The sequence below is a fragment of the Balaenoptera ricei genome, chromosome 13 (genome assembly GCF_028023285.1).
Source record: "Balaenoptera ricei isolate mBalRic1 chromosome 13, mBalRic1.hap2, whole genome shotgun sequence".
NCBI classification, from domain to species: Eukaryota; Metazoa; Chordata; class Mammalia; order Artiodactyla; family Balaenopteridae; genus Balaenoptera; species Balaenoptera ricei.
This window is the reverse complement of record NC_082651.1, coordinates 55,883,095-55,903,249: the sequence shown is the minus strand read 5'-3', so window position 1 is coordinate 55,903,249 and position 20,155 is coordinate 55,883,095. Positions and strand designations below refer to the sequence as shown.

Below are 20,155 nucleotides of genomic sequence, written 5' to 3'. Positions count from 1 at the left end.
TTTCTTCCATGAAACTTTCTGCCTATAGGACTACTACAGTTGTGTTCTCACATTACTCCTACCACATTATGCTTATTTTCCAGACTTCATTTTTCTTTTTTGGCATTTACTCTTATTTAATTTGGTAATTTTATTAATTCAAGGATTATTTTGTAGTTACTGATTTATCACCAAAGAGTAAATTTCAGGTTGACAGAGCCTAAACCAAATAGATATCATCATTTTGGCTGAAAAACAGATCTGGATACTGCAGTGGTAACTTTAAAAAAGTAAGCCCAATTCCGGTGTTGTTTTTCCGAGTTGCTCAGCACTGGCTCATTTGGAAAATGTATCACTGTCTGCCGTAGCTTCCTGGAGGGTGGGGATGGAGGGGTTGGGAGAGTCAGCCTCTTGAGAACCTACTTTAAAGGCTTTTAGAATAAAATCTTAAAATTGTCCTTTTGCGTCATCTAGTCATAAATAACAATGCAGCATTCTTGAATTAATGCACCTTTTGCAGTGGAAATGATTTGAGTGTTTGGGAAATAGTTTTAAAACTTGAATCTTCGTTTAACTTCCTGACTTTTTTCCACAGGCCATTTTGCAACCTGTATTGGCAGCAGAAGATTTTACTATCTTTAAAGCAATGATGGTCCAGAAAAACATTGAAATGCAGCTGCAAGCCATTCGAATAATTCAAGAGAGAAATGGTAAAACATTGAATTTAGAAATCTAAGTGCCAAATGCATTTTTTTTGGTGGCAGTTTTAACTAATATGGTCTTGATGTAGCTGCCTTGTGTAAATTTATTTCAAGTTTGGAAGTCTCTGGCTGGCTTAAGAGATACAAGAGTGCAAACTTCCTGATCACTGAGTGGTTGACATCTCAAAGAAAGCAGACCAGTGTTTGATTTAATGTTTTAGGTTTCAGAGAGCTTGATTTTTCTGCCCAGCCACTGCATTTGTGAAATTCAGCATTTTTGAGTGGTCACAGTTACAGCTCCTGTCGAGAGAAGGTGACTCCTCTTCTTCTGGCTTTATAGGAGACAGTGGTTCTCAAGCTTCAGGGAACAATGAGAAGCAGTTGGAGGGCTTGTTGAAACACATGTGGCTGTCTCCCCGTTTCTGATTCAGTAGGTCTGGGGTAGGGCCTAATACTTTGCATTTTTAACAAGTTCCTAGCTGATGCTAAAGCTGCTGGTCCTGGGCCCACACTGAGAGCTACTGTTCTAGGGCAATGGGCAGATAGGATTGCGCCACCATCAGGTGGAAGAAAAAGCAGAACTCAAAGCCCTGGTAACTGCCTTTAGCTTTATCTTTTCCTTAACTCTCTGCCTAAACTCACGTTCTTTCTAGCTCTTCCTGCTTTTCTTCCCTTCCTGTGCACTTGAACTATATTTGACATCTTGACTCAGAACATCAGAGTTTCTAACCATACTTCGTGTTTTTGTACTATGTGCTTTTCACCCGAGGTGCTTATCTCAGTTTCCCATTTCTGACTCTGATGACCTTAACCTGTGTATTCCTTTGCTTAATAGATTGCCACTAATATTCCTTACCATGCCAAACTCTAATGGTTTGGCAGCAGGGCCTTTCCTTTGCTTGTTTCTTGAAGATATGGGAGCTATAGTTTAGTTGTACTGTTTGCTTTTAAGGGTCTGGAGCATGCAACAATAGGGCTTCTGTTGTTACAGGGCAAACATTAGAATGTTGCAGGGCCTTTGTTGTGGGTTCTACTCTCATATGTCTGATATGCATAAAGTCTATATCCTTTAGAGCCAACCACCATCAAAACTATTCCCTAAAATCCTAAAATTCATTTCACAGCAGGTAAGACAGCTGTTGTCTGTGGTTTGGAGATAGCACCACCCTAACCCTGAATGATGCTTGACACTGTGCTGTTGCTTTGGTGTAAATAAGTTTGGGAAACAGTCTCTTTTTCTTTGTTTCTCTACCATGGTTAGCTTCATAAAATCCTTTTCTCTTGTGTTTTCCTGCAGCTATGCTTTATTCTGACCTATGGGATAATTTGAATAATTATTTCATGTTATTTAAAATTATTTTGGGGGAATCAGTTTTGATAAAAGAAATAGTGAACTTGATATTGGTACTCTATAGTTTTCAATTTAACCAGAAACATTTAGATTTTAAAGAGAACAGGTACACATAGCTTGTATCAGCTGGGTGCCTCAGGCTGCCATTAGTAGACTACCTCAGTGAGAATGGCCTAAGCAATAGGAAATTGTCATCTCAATTAAACAAGAAGTCCAGAGGAAGGGAGGGAAGAAAGACAGGTCCAGGGTTGGTTAATTTGGTGGCTCAGTGATGTTATTAAGGACTCTGACACGTTTCCTCTTTATACTCTGCCATTCTCAGGATCTTCTCTCATGATTGCACTCTGGCTGCATCGAATGCAGACTTAATATCTCATGAAGAAAAGGAATGTTTCTTCCTGTACATCTTTTTTTGCTAGCAAGACAACACTTTCATGGAAGCCCCCTAGGAGTTTTCCCCTTAGGTCCTATTGGTCAGGATTGGGGTGACATGCCTTTCTAAACCCTCTGGCAGGGGGAATGAGACCATTGCAATTGGCTTAAATCGTGAGTCACTTTTGTGGGGTGGGGTAGGGCCCTGCCTCTATGTACTTGGCTGCCTGGTAACTGTACACATATGGCTTATATTAGCAAGGAAGGACGAAGGGAATGATCTGGAATAATGCTGCCGTCAAACCACAGGGTGTGACAGTTTGCTTACATTTAAACATAAACTAATACTTAGTTCTGCCATGAATTTTTAATACTTGTATTTAAGAATTTCACTTAACATAAATCCAGAGGGAAGTACCTTAGAGCAATGTTGATTGTACTCAAAACTGCAGACTGTTTGTTTATGTGAGAAAAATTCAAAGGCTCTCTGGATTCTAGTTGTATCTCATCAAATAATTTGGGGAAAATGCAAATCAGAGCATTATTTTGACGGTTTTGTTACTGAGTCTAAGCTCGTACTGCTTGCTGCACGACAGGCCAGTAATCGAGAGACAAGTTGTTGGGCTAGTGCCCCCAAAGAACCATCTTGCCTGAGTTAGAATTCAGGCTCATTTTATACTAAAAGGGGAGGGAGTGAAGTCAAACGTTTTCTGGTTCCCATCAGCCTCTGGAGGGGATGTGTTAATTTCTTCCTCCCTGCAGTCATTCACAGATGGGCCTGATCAGAATGTTTCCTGTGAGCTAAACAAAGCTATTTTAGCTTAATGCTCATTACCTGGGAAGCAGGGTTCCCAGAGATGGGCCATTATGTATAATTTAAGCTTATAGGCAACATCCCTTTAGTGATTAACTTGTAATAGAATATAAAAGTGTCTTCCTTATTACAGTTTTGAAGTATTGCATACTGTTGTTTTATTATTTCCTTAGTTTTAAAAATTTTCCATAAAAGATGAATAGGAGAATACTAATTGTATAGCTTTTGACTGAGCAAAAATGCACTTAAGACCAATTTTCTGGTTGTGATACTATACTATAGTTTTGTAAGATGTAACCCTTGGGGGAAACTGGGTAAAGAGTGCATAGCATCTCTCTGTATTGTTTCTTACAACTGCATTTGAACCTGCAATTATCTCAAAATGACAAGTTTAATTTACAATGCATATAAACATCAGGGGATTAGAATAATAAAGCTACTTTAATTTAGAGCAGATCCAAAATCCCATAGTCATATATGGATAAAGAAATGGAAAGTAAAAATTAGGGGACATGCTGTTAATGTTTTGGGAATATAATAATTATAGATAAAAACAGAACACTTATTACCAGTCTACCTGTTTATCAGGAAGATATAGGTAATAAAGTAAATGAAACCAATGCTTAAAATTGCTTGCCATGAATTACTATTTGCCTTGGCCAAAGTTGGTACTGCCCTGGTTTATAGTTATTAGCCCAATATTTAAATAGAAGCTCTGAGGGCAGAGGTTGTTTTATTCATCTTTATATTCCCCTTAAGTACTTAGCACCGTGCTTTTTTGCATGTAGTAAGCGGGGCCCTTTTCAGTAGCATTTGTTGTAGTAAGAATGAAGAGTATTAACATGCTGTTTCAATTAATGACGTATTTTATATTTTGTTTTGTAAACTCTTTTCCCATTTAAGGAATACTTTTGAGAGCATAGTTTCATTATTAGGAGCTTATTGATTTCAATGGTATGTCCTGTATAGTATGATTATGGAGGATAATAGCTTAAATATAAATAGCTTATATTAATTCTATAAATTGCTTATATTAAATATAAGCAATTAATTTCTATTGTCATATATTATTATTGTTATTTTCAATAAGAAATACAAATAATTACCAAGAGTCATTTCTAGGTAAAATTGTGTTTTTTTGGTGGGGCTGATTCCCTAAAAGAAGAAAAAGTTAAAAAGACCATAGTTACAAAGATAATAGCTTAGAACATTTTTTTAAAGTGATAGATCTTAATAAACTTATTTGTACTTCTTGATGAACTAGAATAGTGAAAAATAAGTGTTTCAGTTGAGTTGATATTCTTCTGTATGGTCTTTGGTTTTGAACAGGTGTATTACCTGACTGCTTAACAGATGGTTCTGATGTGGTCAGTGACCTTGAACAGGAAGAGATGAAAATCCTGAGAGAAGTTCTTAGGTATGCTTCTTTAATTATTTTTTGAATGGATCATTAGTAATATTACAATATGATCTGCATATGTGCTTTTTACCCAAAAAAATACCATGAACTAGTAAAATATCTAAATTCTCTCTTAAAGACTATGAAAATGATTTATCATTTTATTTGTTTATAATTATGTATATATTACATTTCTTAATGGACAGAAAAAATTATTTTCAGATGACTCATACCAGATCAGCGCAGATGGGAGGGTCTTCCTCCACTCCCATCATGGGAATAGGAAACTAGCCACCAATGGGAACAAGATGCAGTAGACCCAGCCTGATGCCTGGAAGGGCTGTAGTGGCCTGAGATAAGCAGGAAACTCCTTGGCTTCTGGATCTGGGTATTAGAGGAGGCTTATGCCAGGTGTCTCACAGTAGGAGGTTGGACATCCAGACTCCACAGAAGAAATAGTTGACTCTTTGCTGGTCTCTTTCTTGCCTCAGTTACGTGATTCTCAGCCAAATGCCTGGCATGGAATGTGCAGCCCACTAAAGGGGCATTTCCCCCCTTGAGCCTGTTGTCCCCTGACCCTTATGGGAGTTTTAGAAGGGAGGGGCAATTGAAACACTTAATATTTAAATCTATGGGAATGTATAGGTTTAAGGCAAAAGGATACCTGCAGCTATTTGTGTCCCCTGCAGAATGGGGCCTTGGCATTTGGTGGCCCTGGCTCTCCACTCTAACCACATACATGACCATCTTCTAGCATCCTGTAGTCCTCCCACCTACCCAACTTGTCCCCAGTTCCAAAGCAGGAGGGAGGTTAGGCAGGATGGTGGTTAGGAGGATGGGCCTAGTGGGGGACTGTGGAAGGAGCTGTAGGACTTTGTGCTGCAGTTCAGGGGATTTGAGTGGTTGTGGGGAGGGAGGCAAGTTTGCGGGTGAACCCCGGCCTTTCCTGCCAGGTCCTCCTTTCCACGGCGAGGGCAAATGGGAGCCTGAGACAACACACAACACCTTGAGTTGAAAGATTTGAAGAGTTAAGGATATTTGGTAATAGGTTTAGAGAACTGGCAGTTTTGACTTGTACTGGTTGCTTCTGTTGGTTGATTGGTCGTTTGAAAACTGATCAGCATTGTGCTTTTAGATTTTACTGTATTTTCTACGGGCGGTGTACTAGTGTATAAGCAGTGGAACTTAATCATGAACATATATGAGAGTTGAATTGACTATTTTCCTAAATCAGACTTGCCTCGGTGAGCAGTTTACAAAAGCTGATAGGGCTTTGGCATAATGGCATCAGGAGAGCTGTGTGGTAGCTCAGATGCCATGGAAAAACTAGAATGAGGGGAGAAATGGATCTTAGGAGGAATGTAACTGATCTGTCTAAAGAGAGAGATCGAAGTCCATATTCATGAGATTTGTCATTCAGATTTGGGTTTAGGATTTCAAACCTGTTGATCTTTGTTTAGCTAGGGGTCCTTCACATCTCCAGGGGAAATAGGTAAACCTGTATTTTATGTGGCTAACTGTATTACGCTGTTTATGCCTATGTATGTCTTTCTCAGTTGATTGTAAGCTGCTTTAAGTTAAGCCTGATTATTTCCATCTTTGTTTCCAAGATTTCTTGCACATATTGTAAGCTTAGGTTAGCATGTTGCTTGTTGAATATTTGTTCTTTGACCAAAAGAGAAAGTTTACTTTTCTACTTTATTTTTGTATATTTCAGAAAATCGAAAGAAGAATATGACCAGGAGGAAGAAAGAAAGAGTAAAAAGCAGGTGCCTACAAAACATATTAATATAATAGAAATATTTCATTGCTGTTATCCCTTAGGTTTACACCTGGGTTTTCTATTAAAGTTTAAGCTTAGATGGAACGACACAGTTCCTCAGAGTATTCATATTTTCTTGGCAATTCTGAGCATTTATACTTAACTTTATAACTTTATTCACTTTATAATTCATCCAGTGACCTACCTTTTAAATTCCCGATAAAGAATGAGATTGTTCACTCCAAAAAAACTGTATGTAATACCATTCATATTTTGGGGAATTTTTAATAGAAATTCCCCTTAATTTTATGAATAAAAGAAGATTAAGGAAAATATTTTACTTCCCTACTCGCCTTGATTCCTTTACTGTTTTGAAACAGAATCTGCAGTTAATACTGGGGGTCCCCTGTAGACTTTAACATTGCCAGCTTGAAGCAGAATGATTCAGTTTCACATTTCCTGGCATACTCCTCTTTTATTAAGAACTGTTTCTATAAAGGGCCTAATCTTTCCTAAGGATCAATTAAACATGTATCTGGCTGAGGTGAGGGAAGATAATATCTATTTTTTCCTCCCCCCTTTTCTAGCTGCTTCTCTTTCCACATTTTCTCAAATCTCCCTGAAGGGAGAGTAAAACCTAATATAAACTAATTCTCAATTGCTTGAAAGTCATTTTCTTTTTTTTCCTTCAATGACTGATACATGCTTGTATCATTTACTATATTTGAAAAAACCTATTTTACTCCAAGGTAACCAATGAAGAGCAAAAGAGAGATGTTTTAGGATTTAGAGGGGATTTGTGTATCTTTGAGTAAATCTCCTTTTAGTAAATGGAGGTGAAATTCATAGATAATAATATTTTTTAATGTAGGAGTATAGAACAGAAACTCATTCAAAACTGCTCTCAGAAGACAGTAATACTGGGAATTTCTTGGTGGTCCAGAGGGTAAGACTTCGCACTTCCACTGCAGGGGGTGCAGGTTTGATCCCTGGTTGGGGAACTAAGATCCCACAGGCCGGGCGATGCGGCCACAGACACACACACAAAAAGACAGTAGTATTGACTTTCTGATTTATATGTAAACTATATCAGGCTTCTTGAATAATAATATGTTTCAGGGCGTATGGTTTTTTTAGACTTCTTTTAATGGAAATTTTCAAACACACAAAAGTAGAGCTGATAATAATTTCAGTCTTCATGTTTCCATCACTCAACATATAGAGGCTTATGATCTAGGTATTCATGAATTACCTGAAAAGTTACATGTGATTGGATTTTCCTGTTTTTAAGGAAAAATGAAGTATCAGTTTACTTAGTTCTTTCCAAGATTTAAATGATCTCTTTGGTTTAAATATAGTATCCCATTTTAGAAATGGAAATACAGGCATATCTCAGAGATGTTGTGAGATCGGTTCTAGACTATTGCAATAAAGCGAAGATGGCAATGAAATAAGTCACAAAAGTATTTTGGTTTCCCAGTGCATATAAAGGTTATGTTTATACTATACTGTAGTCTATTAATTGTGCAGTAGCATTATGTCTAAAAAAACAATGTACATACCTTCATTAAAAATTATATTTATTGCTGGGCCTTCCCTGGTGGTCCAGAGGTTAAGACTTTGCACTTCCACTGCAGGGGCCGCCGGTTCGATCCCTGGTCGGGGAACTAAGATCCCACATACTGTGTGGTGCGGCCAAAAAGTAAAAAGAAAAGAAATTATTTTAGTGCTAAAAAATGCTAACCATCATCTGAACCTTCAGCAAGCTGTAATCTTTTTGCTAGTGGAGGGCCTTGCCTCGATGTCAATGGCTGCTGACTGACCAGGGTGGTGGTTACTGAAGGTTGGGGTGGATGTGGCAGTTTCTTAAGATAAGACAACAATGAAGTTTGTCGCATTATTTGACTCTTCCTTTCATGAACAATCTCACGGTAGCATGAAGTGCTGTTTGATGGCATTTTACCCACAGTAGAACTTCTTTCAAAATTGGAGTCAATCTTCTCAAACCTGGCTGCTACTTTATCAACTAAATTTGTGTAATATTCTAAATCCTTTGGTGTCATTTCAATAATCTTCACAGCATCTTCCCCAGGAGCAGATTCCATCTCAAGAAACCACTCTCTTTGCCCATCCATAAGAAGTAACCCCTCATCCATTCAAGTTTTATCATGAGAGTGCACCAATTCAGGCACGTCTTCAGGCTCCATTTCTAATTCTGGTTCTCTTGCTGTTTCCTCCACATCTGCAAAACTTCCTCCACTGAAGTCTTGAAGCCCTCTAAGTCATCCATGAGGGTTGGAATCAATTTCTTCTAAATTCCTGTTAATGTTCATATTTTGACCTCTTTCCATGAATCATGAATGTTCTTGATGGCATCTAGAATTGTGAATCCTTTCCAGAAGGTTTTCAGTTGACTTTGCCCAGATCCATTGGAGAAATCATTATCTATGGCAGCTATAGCCTTACGAAATGTATTGCTTAAAGAATGAGACTTGAAAGTTGAAATTACTCCTTGATCCATGAGCTGTAGAATGGATGTTGTGTAGCAGGCACGAAAACATGAATCTTGTTGTACACCTCCATCAGAGCTCTTGGGTATCCAGGTGCATTGTCAATGAGTAGTTAATACTTTGAAAGGAATCTTTTTTTTCTGAGGAGTAGATCATAACAGTGGGCTTCAAATATTCAGTAAACCATGTTGTAAACAGATGTGCTGTCATCCGGCTTTGTTGTTCCATTGATAGAGCACAAGGAGAGTAGATTTAGCATAATTCTTAAGGGCCTTATGGTGTTCAGAATGGTAAATGAGCATTGGCTTCAACTTCAAGTCACCAGCTGCATTAGCCTCTAATAAGAGAACCTGTCCTTTGAAGCTTTAAAGCCAGGCACTGACTTACCCTCTCCAGCTAGGAAAGTCCTATATGGCCTCTTCTTCCAGTAGTAGGCTGTTTCATTTGCATTGAAAATCTGTTGTTTAGTGTAGCCACCTTCATTAATTTTGTTAGTGAGATCTTCTGGATAGCTTGCTGCAGCTTCTGCATAAGCACTTGCTGCCTTATCCTGTACTTTTGTGTTACAGAGACAGCTTCTTTCCTTCAGCCTCATGAACCACCCTCTGCTAGCTTCAGACTCTTCTTCTGCATCTTCCTCACCTCTCTCAGCCTTCATAGAACTGAAGAGAGTTAAAGACTTGCTCTGGATTAGGCTTTGGCTTAAGGGAGCGTTGTGGCTGGTTTGATCTTTTATCCACACCACTAAGAGTTTCTCCATATCAGCAATCAGGCTGTTTCGCTTTCTTATCATTCATGTGTTCACTGGATTATCACTTTTAATTTCCTTCAAGAGCTTTTCCTTTGCATTCACAACTTGGCTAACTGTTTGGTACAAGAGGCCTAATCTTTGGCCTATCTCAGCTTCCTTTTTTCTTTTCTTAACATCTTTATTGGAGTATAATTGCTTTACAATGGTGTGTTAGTTTCTGCTTTATAACAAAGTGAATCAGTTATACATATACATATATCCCCATATCTCTTCCCTCTTGCGTCTCCCTCCCTCCCACCTTCCCTATCCCACCCCCGTAGGTGGTCACAAAGCACCGAGCTGATCTCCCTGTGCTATGCAGCTGCTTCCCACTAGCTATCGATTTTACATTTGGTAGTGTATATATGTCCATGACACTCTCCCACTTTGTCCCAGCTTACCCTTCCCCCTCCCTGTGTCCTCAAGTCCATTCTCTAGTAGGTCTGCGTCTTTATTCCCATCCTGCCCCTAGGTTCTTCATGACCACTTTTTTTTTTTAGATTCCATAGATATGTGTTAGCATATGGTATTTGTTTTTCTCCTTCTGACTTACTTCACTCTGTATGACAGACTCTAGGTCCATCCACCTCACTAGAAATAACTCAATTTCATTTCTTTTTATGGCTGAGTAATATTCCATTGTATATATGTGCCACATCTTCTTTATCCATAAATCTGTTGATGGACACTTAGGTTGCTTCCATGTCCTGGCTATTGTAAATAGAGCTGCAATGAACATTATGGTACATGACTCTTTTTGAATTATGGTTTTCTCAGGGTATATGCCCAGTAGCGGGATTGCTTGGTCATATGGTAGTTCTATTTTTAGTTTTTTAAGGAACCTCCATACTGTTCTCCATAGTGGCTGTATCCATATACATTCCCACCAACAGTGCAAGAGGGTTCCCTTTTCTCCACACCCTCTCCACATTTATTGTTTGTACATTTTTTGATGATGGCCATTCTGACTGGTGTGAGGTGATACCTCATTGTAGTTTTGATTTGCATTTCCCTAATGATTAATGATGTTGAGCATTCTTTCATGTGTTTGCTGGCAATCTGTATATCTTCTTTGGAGAAATGTCTGTTTAGGTCTTCTGCCCATTTTTGGATTGGGTTGTTTTTTTTTTGATATTGAGCTGCATGAGCTGCTTGTAAATTTTGGAGATTAATCCTTTGTCAGTTTCTTCATTTGCAAATATTTTTTCTCATTCTGAGGGTTGTTTTTTCATCTTGTTTATGGTTTCCTTTGCTGTGCAAAAGCTTTTAACTTTCATTAGGTCCCATTTGTTTATTTTTGTTTTTATTTCCATTTCTCTAGGAGGTGGGCCAAAAAGGATCTTGCTGTGATTTATGTCATAGAGTGTTCTGCCTATGTTTTCCTCTAAGGGTTTTATAGTGTCTGGCCTTACATTTAGGTCTTTAATCCATTTTGAGTTTATTTTTGTGTATGGTGTTAGGGAGTGTTCTCATTTCATTCTTTTACATGTAGCTGTCCCGTTTTCCCAGCACCACTTACTGAAGAGCCTGTCTTTTCTCCATTGTATGTTCCTGCCTCCTTTATCAAAAATAAGGTGACCATATGTGCGTGGGCTTATCTCTGGGCTTTCTATCCTGTTCCATTGATCTATATTTCTGTTTTTGTGTCAGTACCATACTGCCTTGATTACTGTAGCATTGTAGTATACTCTGAAGTCAGGGAGCCTGATTCCTCCAGCTCTGTTTTTCTTTCTCAAGATTGCTTTGGCTATTCGGGGTCTTTTGTGTTTCCATACAAATTGTGAAATTTTTTGTTTTAGTTCCGTGAAAAACTCCATTGGTAGTTTGATAGGGATTGCATTGAATCTGTAGATTGCTCTGGGTAGTATAGTCATTTTCACAATGTTGATTCTTCCAATGCAAGAACATGGTATATCTCTCCATCTGTTTGTATCATCTTTAATTTCTTTCATCAGTGTCTTATAGTTTTCTGCATACAGGTCTTCTGTCTCCTTAGGTAGGTTTATTCCTAGGTATTTTATTCTTTTTGTTGCAATGGTAAATGGGAGTGTTTCCTTAATTTCTCTTTCAGATTTTTCATTGTTAGTGTATAGGAATGCAAGAGATTTCTGTGCATTAATTTTGTATCCTGCTACTTTACCAAATTCGTTGATTAGCTCTAGTAGTTTTCTGGTAGCATCTTTAGGATTCTCTATGTATAGTATCATGTCATCTGCAAACAGTGACAGCTTTACTTCTTCTTTTCCAATTTGGATTCCTTTTATTTCTTTATCTTCTCTGATTGCTGTGCCTAAAACTTCCAAAGCAATGTTGAAAAATAGTGGTGAGAGTGGGCAACCTTGTCTTCTTCCTGATCTTAGAGGAAATGGTTTCAGTTTTTCACCACTGAGGACGATGTTGGCTGTGGGTTTGTCATATATGGCCTTTATTATGTTGAGGTAAGTTCCCTCTATGCCTACTTTCTGGAGTGTTGTTATCATAAGTGGGTGTTGAATTTTGTTGAAAGCTTTTTCTGCATCTATTGGGATGATCGTATGGTGTTTATTCTTCAGTTTGTTAATATGGTGTATCACATTGATTGATTTGTGTATATTGAAGAATCCTTGCATTCCTGGGATAAACCCCACTTGATCATGGTGTATGATCCTTTTAATGTGCTGTTGGATTCTGTTTGCTAATATTTTGTTGAGGATTTTTGCATCTATGTTCATCAGTGACATTGGCCTATAGTTTTCTTTCTTTGTGACATCTTTGTCTGGTTTTGGTGTCAGGGTGATGGTGGCCTCGTAGAATGAGTTTAGGAGTGTTCCTCTCTCTGCTATATTTTGGAAGAGTTTGAGAAGGATAGGTGTTAGCTCTTCTCTACATGTTTGATAGAATTCGCCTGTGAAGCCCTCTGGTCCTGGGCTTTTGTTTGTTGGAAGATTTTTAATCACAGTCTCAATTTCAGTGCTTGTGATTGGTCTGTTTATATTTTCTATTTCTTCCTGGTTCAGTCTCAGAAGGTTGTGCTTTTCTAAGAATTTGTCCATTTCTTCCAGGTTGTCCATTATATTGGCATAGAGTTGCTTGTAGTAATCTTTCATGATTCTTTGTATTTCTGCAGTGTCAGTTGTTACGTCTCCTTTTTCATTTCTAATTCTATTGGTTTGAGTCATCTTCCTCTTTTTCTTGATGAATCTGGCTAATGGTTTATCAATTTTGTTTGTCTTCTCCAAGAACCAGCTTTTAGTTTTATTGATCTTTGCTATTGTTTCCTTCATTTCTTTTTCATTTTTTTCTTATCTGATCTTTATGATTTCTTTCCTTCTGCTAACTTTGGGGTTTTTTTGTTCTTCTTTCTCTAATTGCTTTAGGTGTAAGGTTAGGTTGTTTATTTGAGATGTTTCTTGTTGCTTAAGGTAGGAATGTATTGATGTAAATTTCCCTCTTAGAACTGCTTTTGCTGCATCCCATAGGTTTTGCGTCATCGTGTTTTCATTGTCATTTGTTTCTAGGTATTTTTTGATTTCTTCAGTGATCTCTTGGTTATTAAGTAGTGTATTGTTTAGCCTCCATGTGTTTGTATTTTTTACAGATTTTTTCCTGTAATTGATATCTAGTCACGAAGCGTTGTGGTCGGAAAAGATACTTGATACGATTTCAGTTTTCTTAATTTTACGAAGGCTTGATTTGTGACCCAAGATATGATCTATCCTGGAGAATGTTCCATGAGCACTTGAGAAGAAAGTGTATTCTGTTGTTTTTGGATGGACTATCCTATAAATATCGATTAAGTCCATCTTGTTTAATGTGTCATTTAAAGCTTGTGTTTCCTTATTTATTTTCATTTTGGATGATCTGTCCATTGGTGAAAGTGGGGTGTTAAAGTCCGCTACTATGATTGTTTTACTGTCGATTTCCCCTTTTATGGCTGTTAGTATTTGCCTTATGTATTGAGGGGCTCCTATGTTGGGTGCATAAGTATTTACAATTGTTATATCTTCTTCTTGGATTGATCCCTTGATCATTATGTAGTGTCCTTCTTTGTCTCTTGTAATAGTCTTTGTTTTAAAGTCTATTTTGCCTGATGTGAGAATTGCTACTCCAGCTTTCTTTTGATTTCCATTTGCATGGAATATCTTTTTCCATCCCCTCACTTTCAGTCTGTATGTGTCCCTAGGTCTGAAGTGGGTCTCTTGTAGGCAGCATATATACGGGTCTTGTTTTTGTATCCTTTCAGCCGGTCTATGTCTTTTGGTTGGAGCATTTAATCTATTTACATTTAAGGTAATTATCGATATATATGTTCCTGTTACCATTTTCTTAATTGTTTTGGGTTTGTTTTTGTAGGTTTTTTCCTTCTCTTTTGTTTCCTGCCCAGAGAAGTTCCTTTTGCATTTGTTGTGAAGCTGGTTTGGTGGTGCTGAATTCTCTTAGCTTTTGCTTGTCTGTAAAGGTTTTAATTTCTCCGTCAAATCTGAATGAGATCCGTGCTGGGTAGAGTAATCTTGGTTGCAGGTTTTTCCCTTTCATCACTTTAAATATGTCCTGCCACTCCCTCCTGGCTTGCAGAGTTTCTGCTGAAAGATCAGCTGTTAACCTTATGGGGATTCCCTTGTGTGTTATTTGTTGTTTTTCCGTTGCTGCTTTTAATATTTTTTCTTTGTATTTAATTTTTGATAGTTTGATTAATATGTGTCTTGGCATGTTTCTCCTTGGATTCATCCTGTATGGGACTCTCTGCGCTTTCTGGACTCGATTAACTATTTTCTTTCCCATATTAGGGAAGTTTTCAACTATAATCTCTTCAAATATTTTCTCAGTCCCTTTCTTTTTCTCTTGTTTTTCTGGGACCCCTATACTTCGAATGTTGGTGTGTTTAATGTTGTCCCAGAGGTCTCTGAGACTGTCCTCAATTTTTTTCATTCTTTTTTCCTTATGCTGCTCTGTAGTAGTTATTTCCACTATTTTATCTTCCAGGTCACTTATCCGTTCTTCTCCCTCAGTTATTCTGCTACTGATCCCTTCTAGAGTATTTTTAATTTCATTTATTGTGTTGTTCATCATTGTTTGTTTGCTCTTTAGTTCTTCTAGTTCCTTGTTAAACGTTTCTTGTATTTTTTCCATTCTGTTTCCAAGATTCTGCATCATCTTTACTATCATTATTCTGAATTCTTTTTCAGGTAGACTGCCTATTTCCTCTTCATTTGTTTGGTCTGGTGGGTTTTTACCTTACTCCTTCATCTGCTGTGTGTTTCTCTGTCTTCTCATTTTGCTTAACTTACTGTGTTTGGGGTCTCCTTTTCGCAGGCTGCAGGTTCATCATTCCCATTGTTTTTGGTGTCTGCCCCCAGTGGCTAAGGTTGGTTCAGTGGGTTGTGGAGGCTTCCTGGTGGAGTGGACTGGTACCTGTGTTCTGGTGGATGAGACTGGATCTTGTCTTTCTAGTGGTCAGGTCCGAGTCTGCTGGTGTGTTTTGGGGTGTCTGTGACCCTATTATGATTTTAGGCAGCCTCTCTGCTAATGGGTGGGATTGTGTTCCTGTCTTGCTAGTTATTTGGCATAGCGTGTCTAGCACTGTAGCTTGCTTGTCGTTGAGTGGAGCTGGGTCTTAGCGTTGAGATGGAGATCTCTAGGAGAGCTCTCGCCGATTGATATTACGTGGAGCTGGGAGGTCTCTGGTGGGCCAGTGTCCTGAACTCGGCTCTCCCACCTCAGAGGCACAGGCCTGACACCCGGCCGGAGCACCAAGACCCTGTCATCCACATGGCTCAGAATAAAAGGTAGAAAGAAAGAAAGAAAGAAAGAAAGAAAGAAAGAAAGAAAGAAAGAAAAAAATTTAAAAAAATATAAAATAAAGTTACTAAAATAAAAAATAATTTTAAAAAAGTAATAAAAAAAAAGAAAGAGAGAACAACCAAACCAAAAAACAAATCCACTAATGATAACAAGTGCTAAAAACTATACTAAAAAAACCCCCCAAAAACCGGACAGACAGAACCATAGGACAAATGGTAAAATCACAGCTATACAGACAAAATCACACACAGAAGCATCTGCATACACACTCAGAAAAAGAAAAAAGGAGAAAAAAAAAAATCGTTGCTCCCAAAGTCCACTGCCTCAATTTGGGATGATTCTTTGTCTATTCAAGTATTCCACAGATGCAGGGTACATCAAGTTGATTGTGGAGATTTAATCCACTGCTCCTGAGGCTGCTGGGAGTGATTTTCCTTTCTCTTCTTTGTTCGCACAGCTCCTGGGGTTCAGCTTTGAATTTGGACCCGCCTCTGCATATAGGTCGCCTGAGGGCGTCTGTTCCAGGCCAGGCAGGTCGGGGTTAAAGGAGTAGCTGAGTCGGGGGCTCTGGCTCACTCAGGCCGGGTTGGGGGAGGGAGGGGTACAGATGCGGGGTGAGCCTGTGGCGGCGGAGGCCAGCATGACGTTGCACCAGCCCGAGGCGCGCCGTGCGTTCTCCTGGGGAAGTTGTCCCTGCATCACGGGAGCCTGGCCGTGGCGGGCTGCACCGGCTCCCAGGAGGGGCGGTGTGGATAGTGACCTGTGTTTGCACACAGGCTTCTTGGTGGCGGCAGCAGCAGCCTTAGCGTCTCATGCCCGTCTCTGGGGTCCGCGCTGATAGCCGCGGCTCGCGCCCGCCTCTGGAGCTCGTTTAGGCGGCGCTCTGAATTCCCTCTCCTCGCGCACCAGGAAACAAAGAGGCAAGAAAAAGTCTCTTGCCTCTTTGGCAGCTCCAGACCTTTTCCCGGACTCCCTCCCGGCTAGCTGTGGTGCGCTAACCCCTTCAGGCTGTGTTCACGCCGCCAACCCCAGTCCTCTCCCTGCGATCCGACGGAAGCTGAGCCTCAGCTCCCAGCCCCGCCCGCCCCGATGGGGGAGCAGACAGGCCTCTCCGGCTGGTGAGTGCTGCTCGGCACCGCTCCTCTGTGTGGGAATCTCTCTGCTTTGCCCTCCGCACCCCTGTGGCTGCGCTCTCCTCCGTGGCTCCAAAGCTTCCCCCCTCCACCACCCGCAGTCTCTGCCCGCGCAGGGGCTTCCTAGTGTGTGGAAACCTTTCCTCCTTCACAGCTCCCTCCCACTGGTGCAGGTCCCGTCCCTATTCTTTTGTCTCTGTTATTTCTTTTTTATTTTGCCCTACCCAAGTACGTGGGGAGTTTCTTGCCTTTTGGGAGGTCTGAGGTCTTCTGCCAGCGTTCAGTAGGTGTTCTGTAGGAGCTGTTCCACATGTAGATGTATTTCTGATGTATTTGTGGGGAGGAGGGTGATCTCCGCGTCTTACTCTTCCGCCATCTTGAAGGTCTCTCCTATCTCAGCTTTCGTCATGCCTTCCTTACTAAGCTTAATCATTTCTAGCTTTTGATTTAAATTGAGAGACCCGTGATTCTTCCTTTCACTTGAACAGTTAGAGGTCACTGTAGGGTTATTAATTGGCCTAATTTTAACATTCTTGTGTCTCAGGGAATAGGGAGGTCTGAGGAGAGGGAGAGAAATGAGGGGACAACTGGTCGGTGGCGCAGTTAGAGCACACACAACTTTCATCTATCAAGTTTCACCGTCTTACATGGGTGTGGTTTGTGGTGCCCCCAAACAGTTACAATAATAACATCAAAGATTACTGATCCCGGATCACCATAACAATTATAATAATGAAAAAGTTTGAAATATTGCAAGAATTACCAAAATGTGACACAGAGACATGAAGTGAGCAATGCTGTTGGAAAAATGGCGCCAATAGACTTGCTTGATGCAGAGTTGCCACAAACCTTCAATTTGTAAAAAAACGCGATGTCTGTGAAACAGAATAAATTGTGCAATAAAATGAGGTATACCTGTAAACCAGTTTGTGGCTGCTTCAGGCATATCATAGTAGTGGTATTATTATTATTATATTTTTTTAGATTATTTTAAGTGAAAAAGCACCTTATAAATCAGTGATTTTATTTCTTTTAGAGTATTTCTTGGTGTCTTGGTCAAGGTCACATGACTAGTAAGAGTGAAGCCTAGGTTTGAACTCGCTTCTTTCTGAATCCAAAGTCTTAACCAAACTAGTTATTCTTAGCACTGCATGATTGGAAATGAGAATGTTTACCTACCTCAAAAAGTAGAAGATAAAAAATGGTGGAAACATCTTAAAAACTTTGGAAAAATAGAATCTCTGATTTATTATCCATTCAGTAGACAATAATTTTTTAAACTAATGTGTATGAATCCCTTAAGTAGTGAATTATTCAGAATTAATCTAAAGTATTTTTTAAATTGTATTGTTGATTCCTGAAGCTATCAGAGGCTAAAACAGAAGAGCCTCCGATGCATGCCAATGAAACTGCAAAAATGAATAATTCCCAAGGGGATGGTGAACATTTTGCACACCCACCCTCAGGTAAGGTTGAAATGTACTGAAATTTCTGAATAATATGAATACATAAACACTGTAAAGAGTGTTAGTTCCTCATTCATACTTCACCCTCAAAAATCCTGTGAGGGAGTCTTGAATGGCCATTGGTATTTAATGTTGTTTGTGAATTTAGCTGAAGAGGTTGCTTGTAGGAGATAGCTGACAGAGAGGGTGTAGCCCCCAAATTTCTAAGTGAAGCTTGGAACCCAGAGCCGTGATCAAAATTCCTTGGGGAAGCCCCCAGCCTTTATGCCATGACTACAGCATTCAAGGTATGTTCACATAACATTTGGTACTCTCTTCCTTGACCATAATTCCATGGTGTTTGAGAGTTAGAAGCTGAACAGGGAAAGATAATATTAACTTATTTTCCTAGTGAATTAAAACACAATTAGAAAATAACAGGTAGCCAATTTATTCAGAAGTTTAGTCAGAAACTATTGTTGAAACCAAAATTGATGAGAATCCTTGTGGGAAATGTTAGTGGATGATCTTGTTCACTATGTGGCAAATCATTTTCAATATATGTATTCTGATTTCCTGTATAAGAAGACAGGTAATTCTGAAACAGAACTTGAATCATGATCATGAATTTAGTTCATTTTTATTATGGATTTCTATGGTTTTTAGGTGCATGTCCTTTTATCAATTAAAAAAACCCGTAACTCTGTGAGGTAGATATTATGGTCCTTATTTTTCTTTTATTTTTTTAAAACAAGAAATTCAAGGAACTTGAGTGAGGTCCAAAATCACTGAGCTCTTAAATAGTGAAACTGTGACTTACCTTGGTCTTCTGACTCCAAATCTTGTGTTTTTCTACACTTTGTAGAAGTTTTATAATTGAGATAGATAGGTTTGATGTTTATCCACTGTTTTAAGGAACTAAATGCTTAGTTGATAAAACAATGGGGCATATGAAACAGAAGCAGGTTTATGAAGTTATCTGGCTTTTTCCTTCCTAGCAAATCTAATAATTTCTTTTCTTTTTTCATATTCTGCAGGTTCTGAGTAGAATAACCTCATTTGAATTATGTCTGTGAAAGCACCTGCTTTAGATTTGTTTGAGCGCTTTTAAAATTTGCTGGCCCAAATTTAGCTTTTTTTTTTATATAGACCTAAGTACATATACTGTTCTAATCTTGTGTCTGACATAATTTGAATACATTTGCTTATCTGACTATTAAGTGAAAGTATTATAGAAAACTTAATCTCAAGCCATTTGTAACTCAATTATGCACATTAGTGGTAGAGAAACTGGCAGATAATTTCAAAAGTAATGATTTTAATTTTTAAAAACTATTCTATTTTTTAAAAAAAGTGAGTATATCTAATATTACGGGCAATCACTGCATACAAAGTGCCCATGAGAAAAGCCTAATGTGGGAGGAATCATAAAGGTGTCTGACCTCCTGCTTATCCCTTTGCTCATGTCTTTCCCTGGTTCCTGCTGGAAATGGATAGCATCTGTTCTCAGATTGACGCAGGGTTGCCAGTGATGAGATGATCTTTCTTTAAGCTAGCTGGCTTTCCGATTCTCCATTCTTAGAAATCAGAGAAGTTAAGTATTTTGGCTTCAGGTACTTTTCTCTCTAGGTCCAAGTTAGAATATAAAAGGTGTTCATAACCAACAAACTCAAGGAACTGTCCAGAGCAAGTACATGAATTGAATATAAATGTTTATGTGCCTGGGATTCCCCCCTCCTCAGAATTTTACTGTCTCGTCCCGAGCTCTGTGGTTCCATATTTGGGGGCTAAGCCCACCACTGCTTAAAGTCACCATCATATGAACGGCATGTTTAACTTTGTCTGCATATGTTGACCAACTTGTTGAAGCTCATCTTCATTTCTGTTTAAGTTAGTTCTGAGCTCCCTGTCTGGGTTGGTTGGAGTGTTAGCGGCAGCCTCATCTCTTCCATGGAGACTTCCCTTTCTGTCCAAGAGCCTGAAGAGCTTTTCTTCTTCTAACCTCCCTGGCACTGCAGTCAGTCCACTCACCCTGTGCTAAAGCAGTGATCCTTGGGCAAGTTTCTTGCTCCTGCAAAGTTCTATTTCTGGTTTTACTGTGCTGGATTTTTAATCATT

General features: G+C 39.1%; 1 protein-coding gene across 1 annotated transcript in view; it reads left to right on the top strand.

The window, feature by feature from the left end:
• Positions 1-20,155, top strand: part of CFAP36 (cilia and flagella associated protein 36) — a 32,614-nt gene that overhangs the window by 10,292 nt on the left and 2,167 nt on the right. The window contains exons 4-7 of the mRNA XM_059943304.1: positions 575-689; positions 4,547-4,634; positions 6,334-6,385; positions 17,956-18,058. Coding sequence (XP_059799287.1) covers positions 575-689; positions 4,547-4,634; positions 6,334-6,385; positions 17,956-18,058 — 358 coding nt within the window. The remainder of the gene's footprint in view (positions 1-574; positions 690-4,546; positions 4,635-6,333; positions 6,386-17,955; positions 18,059-20,155) is intronic.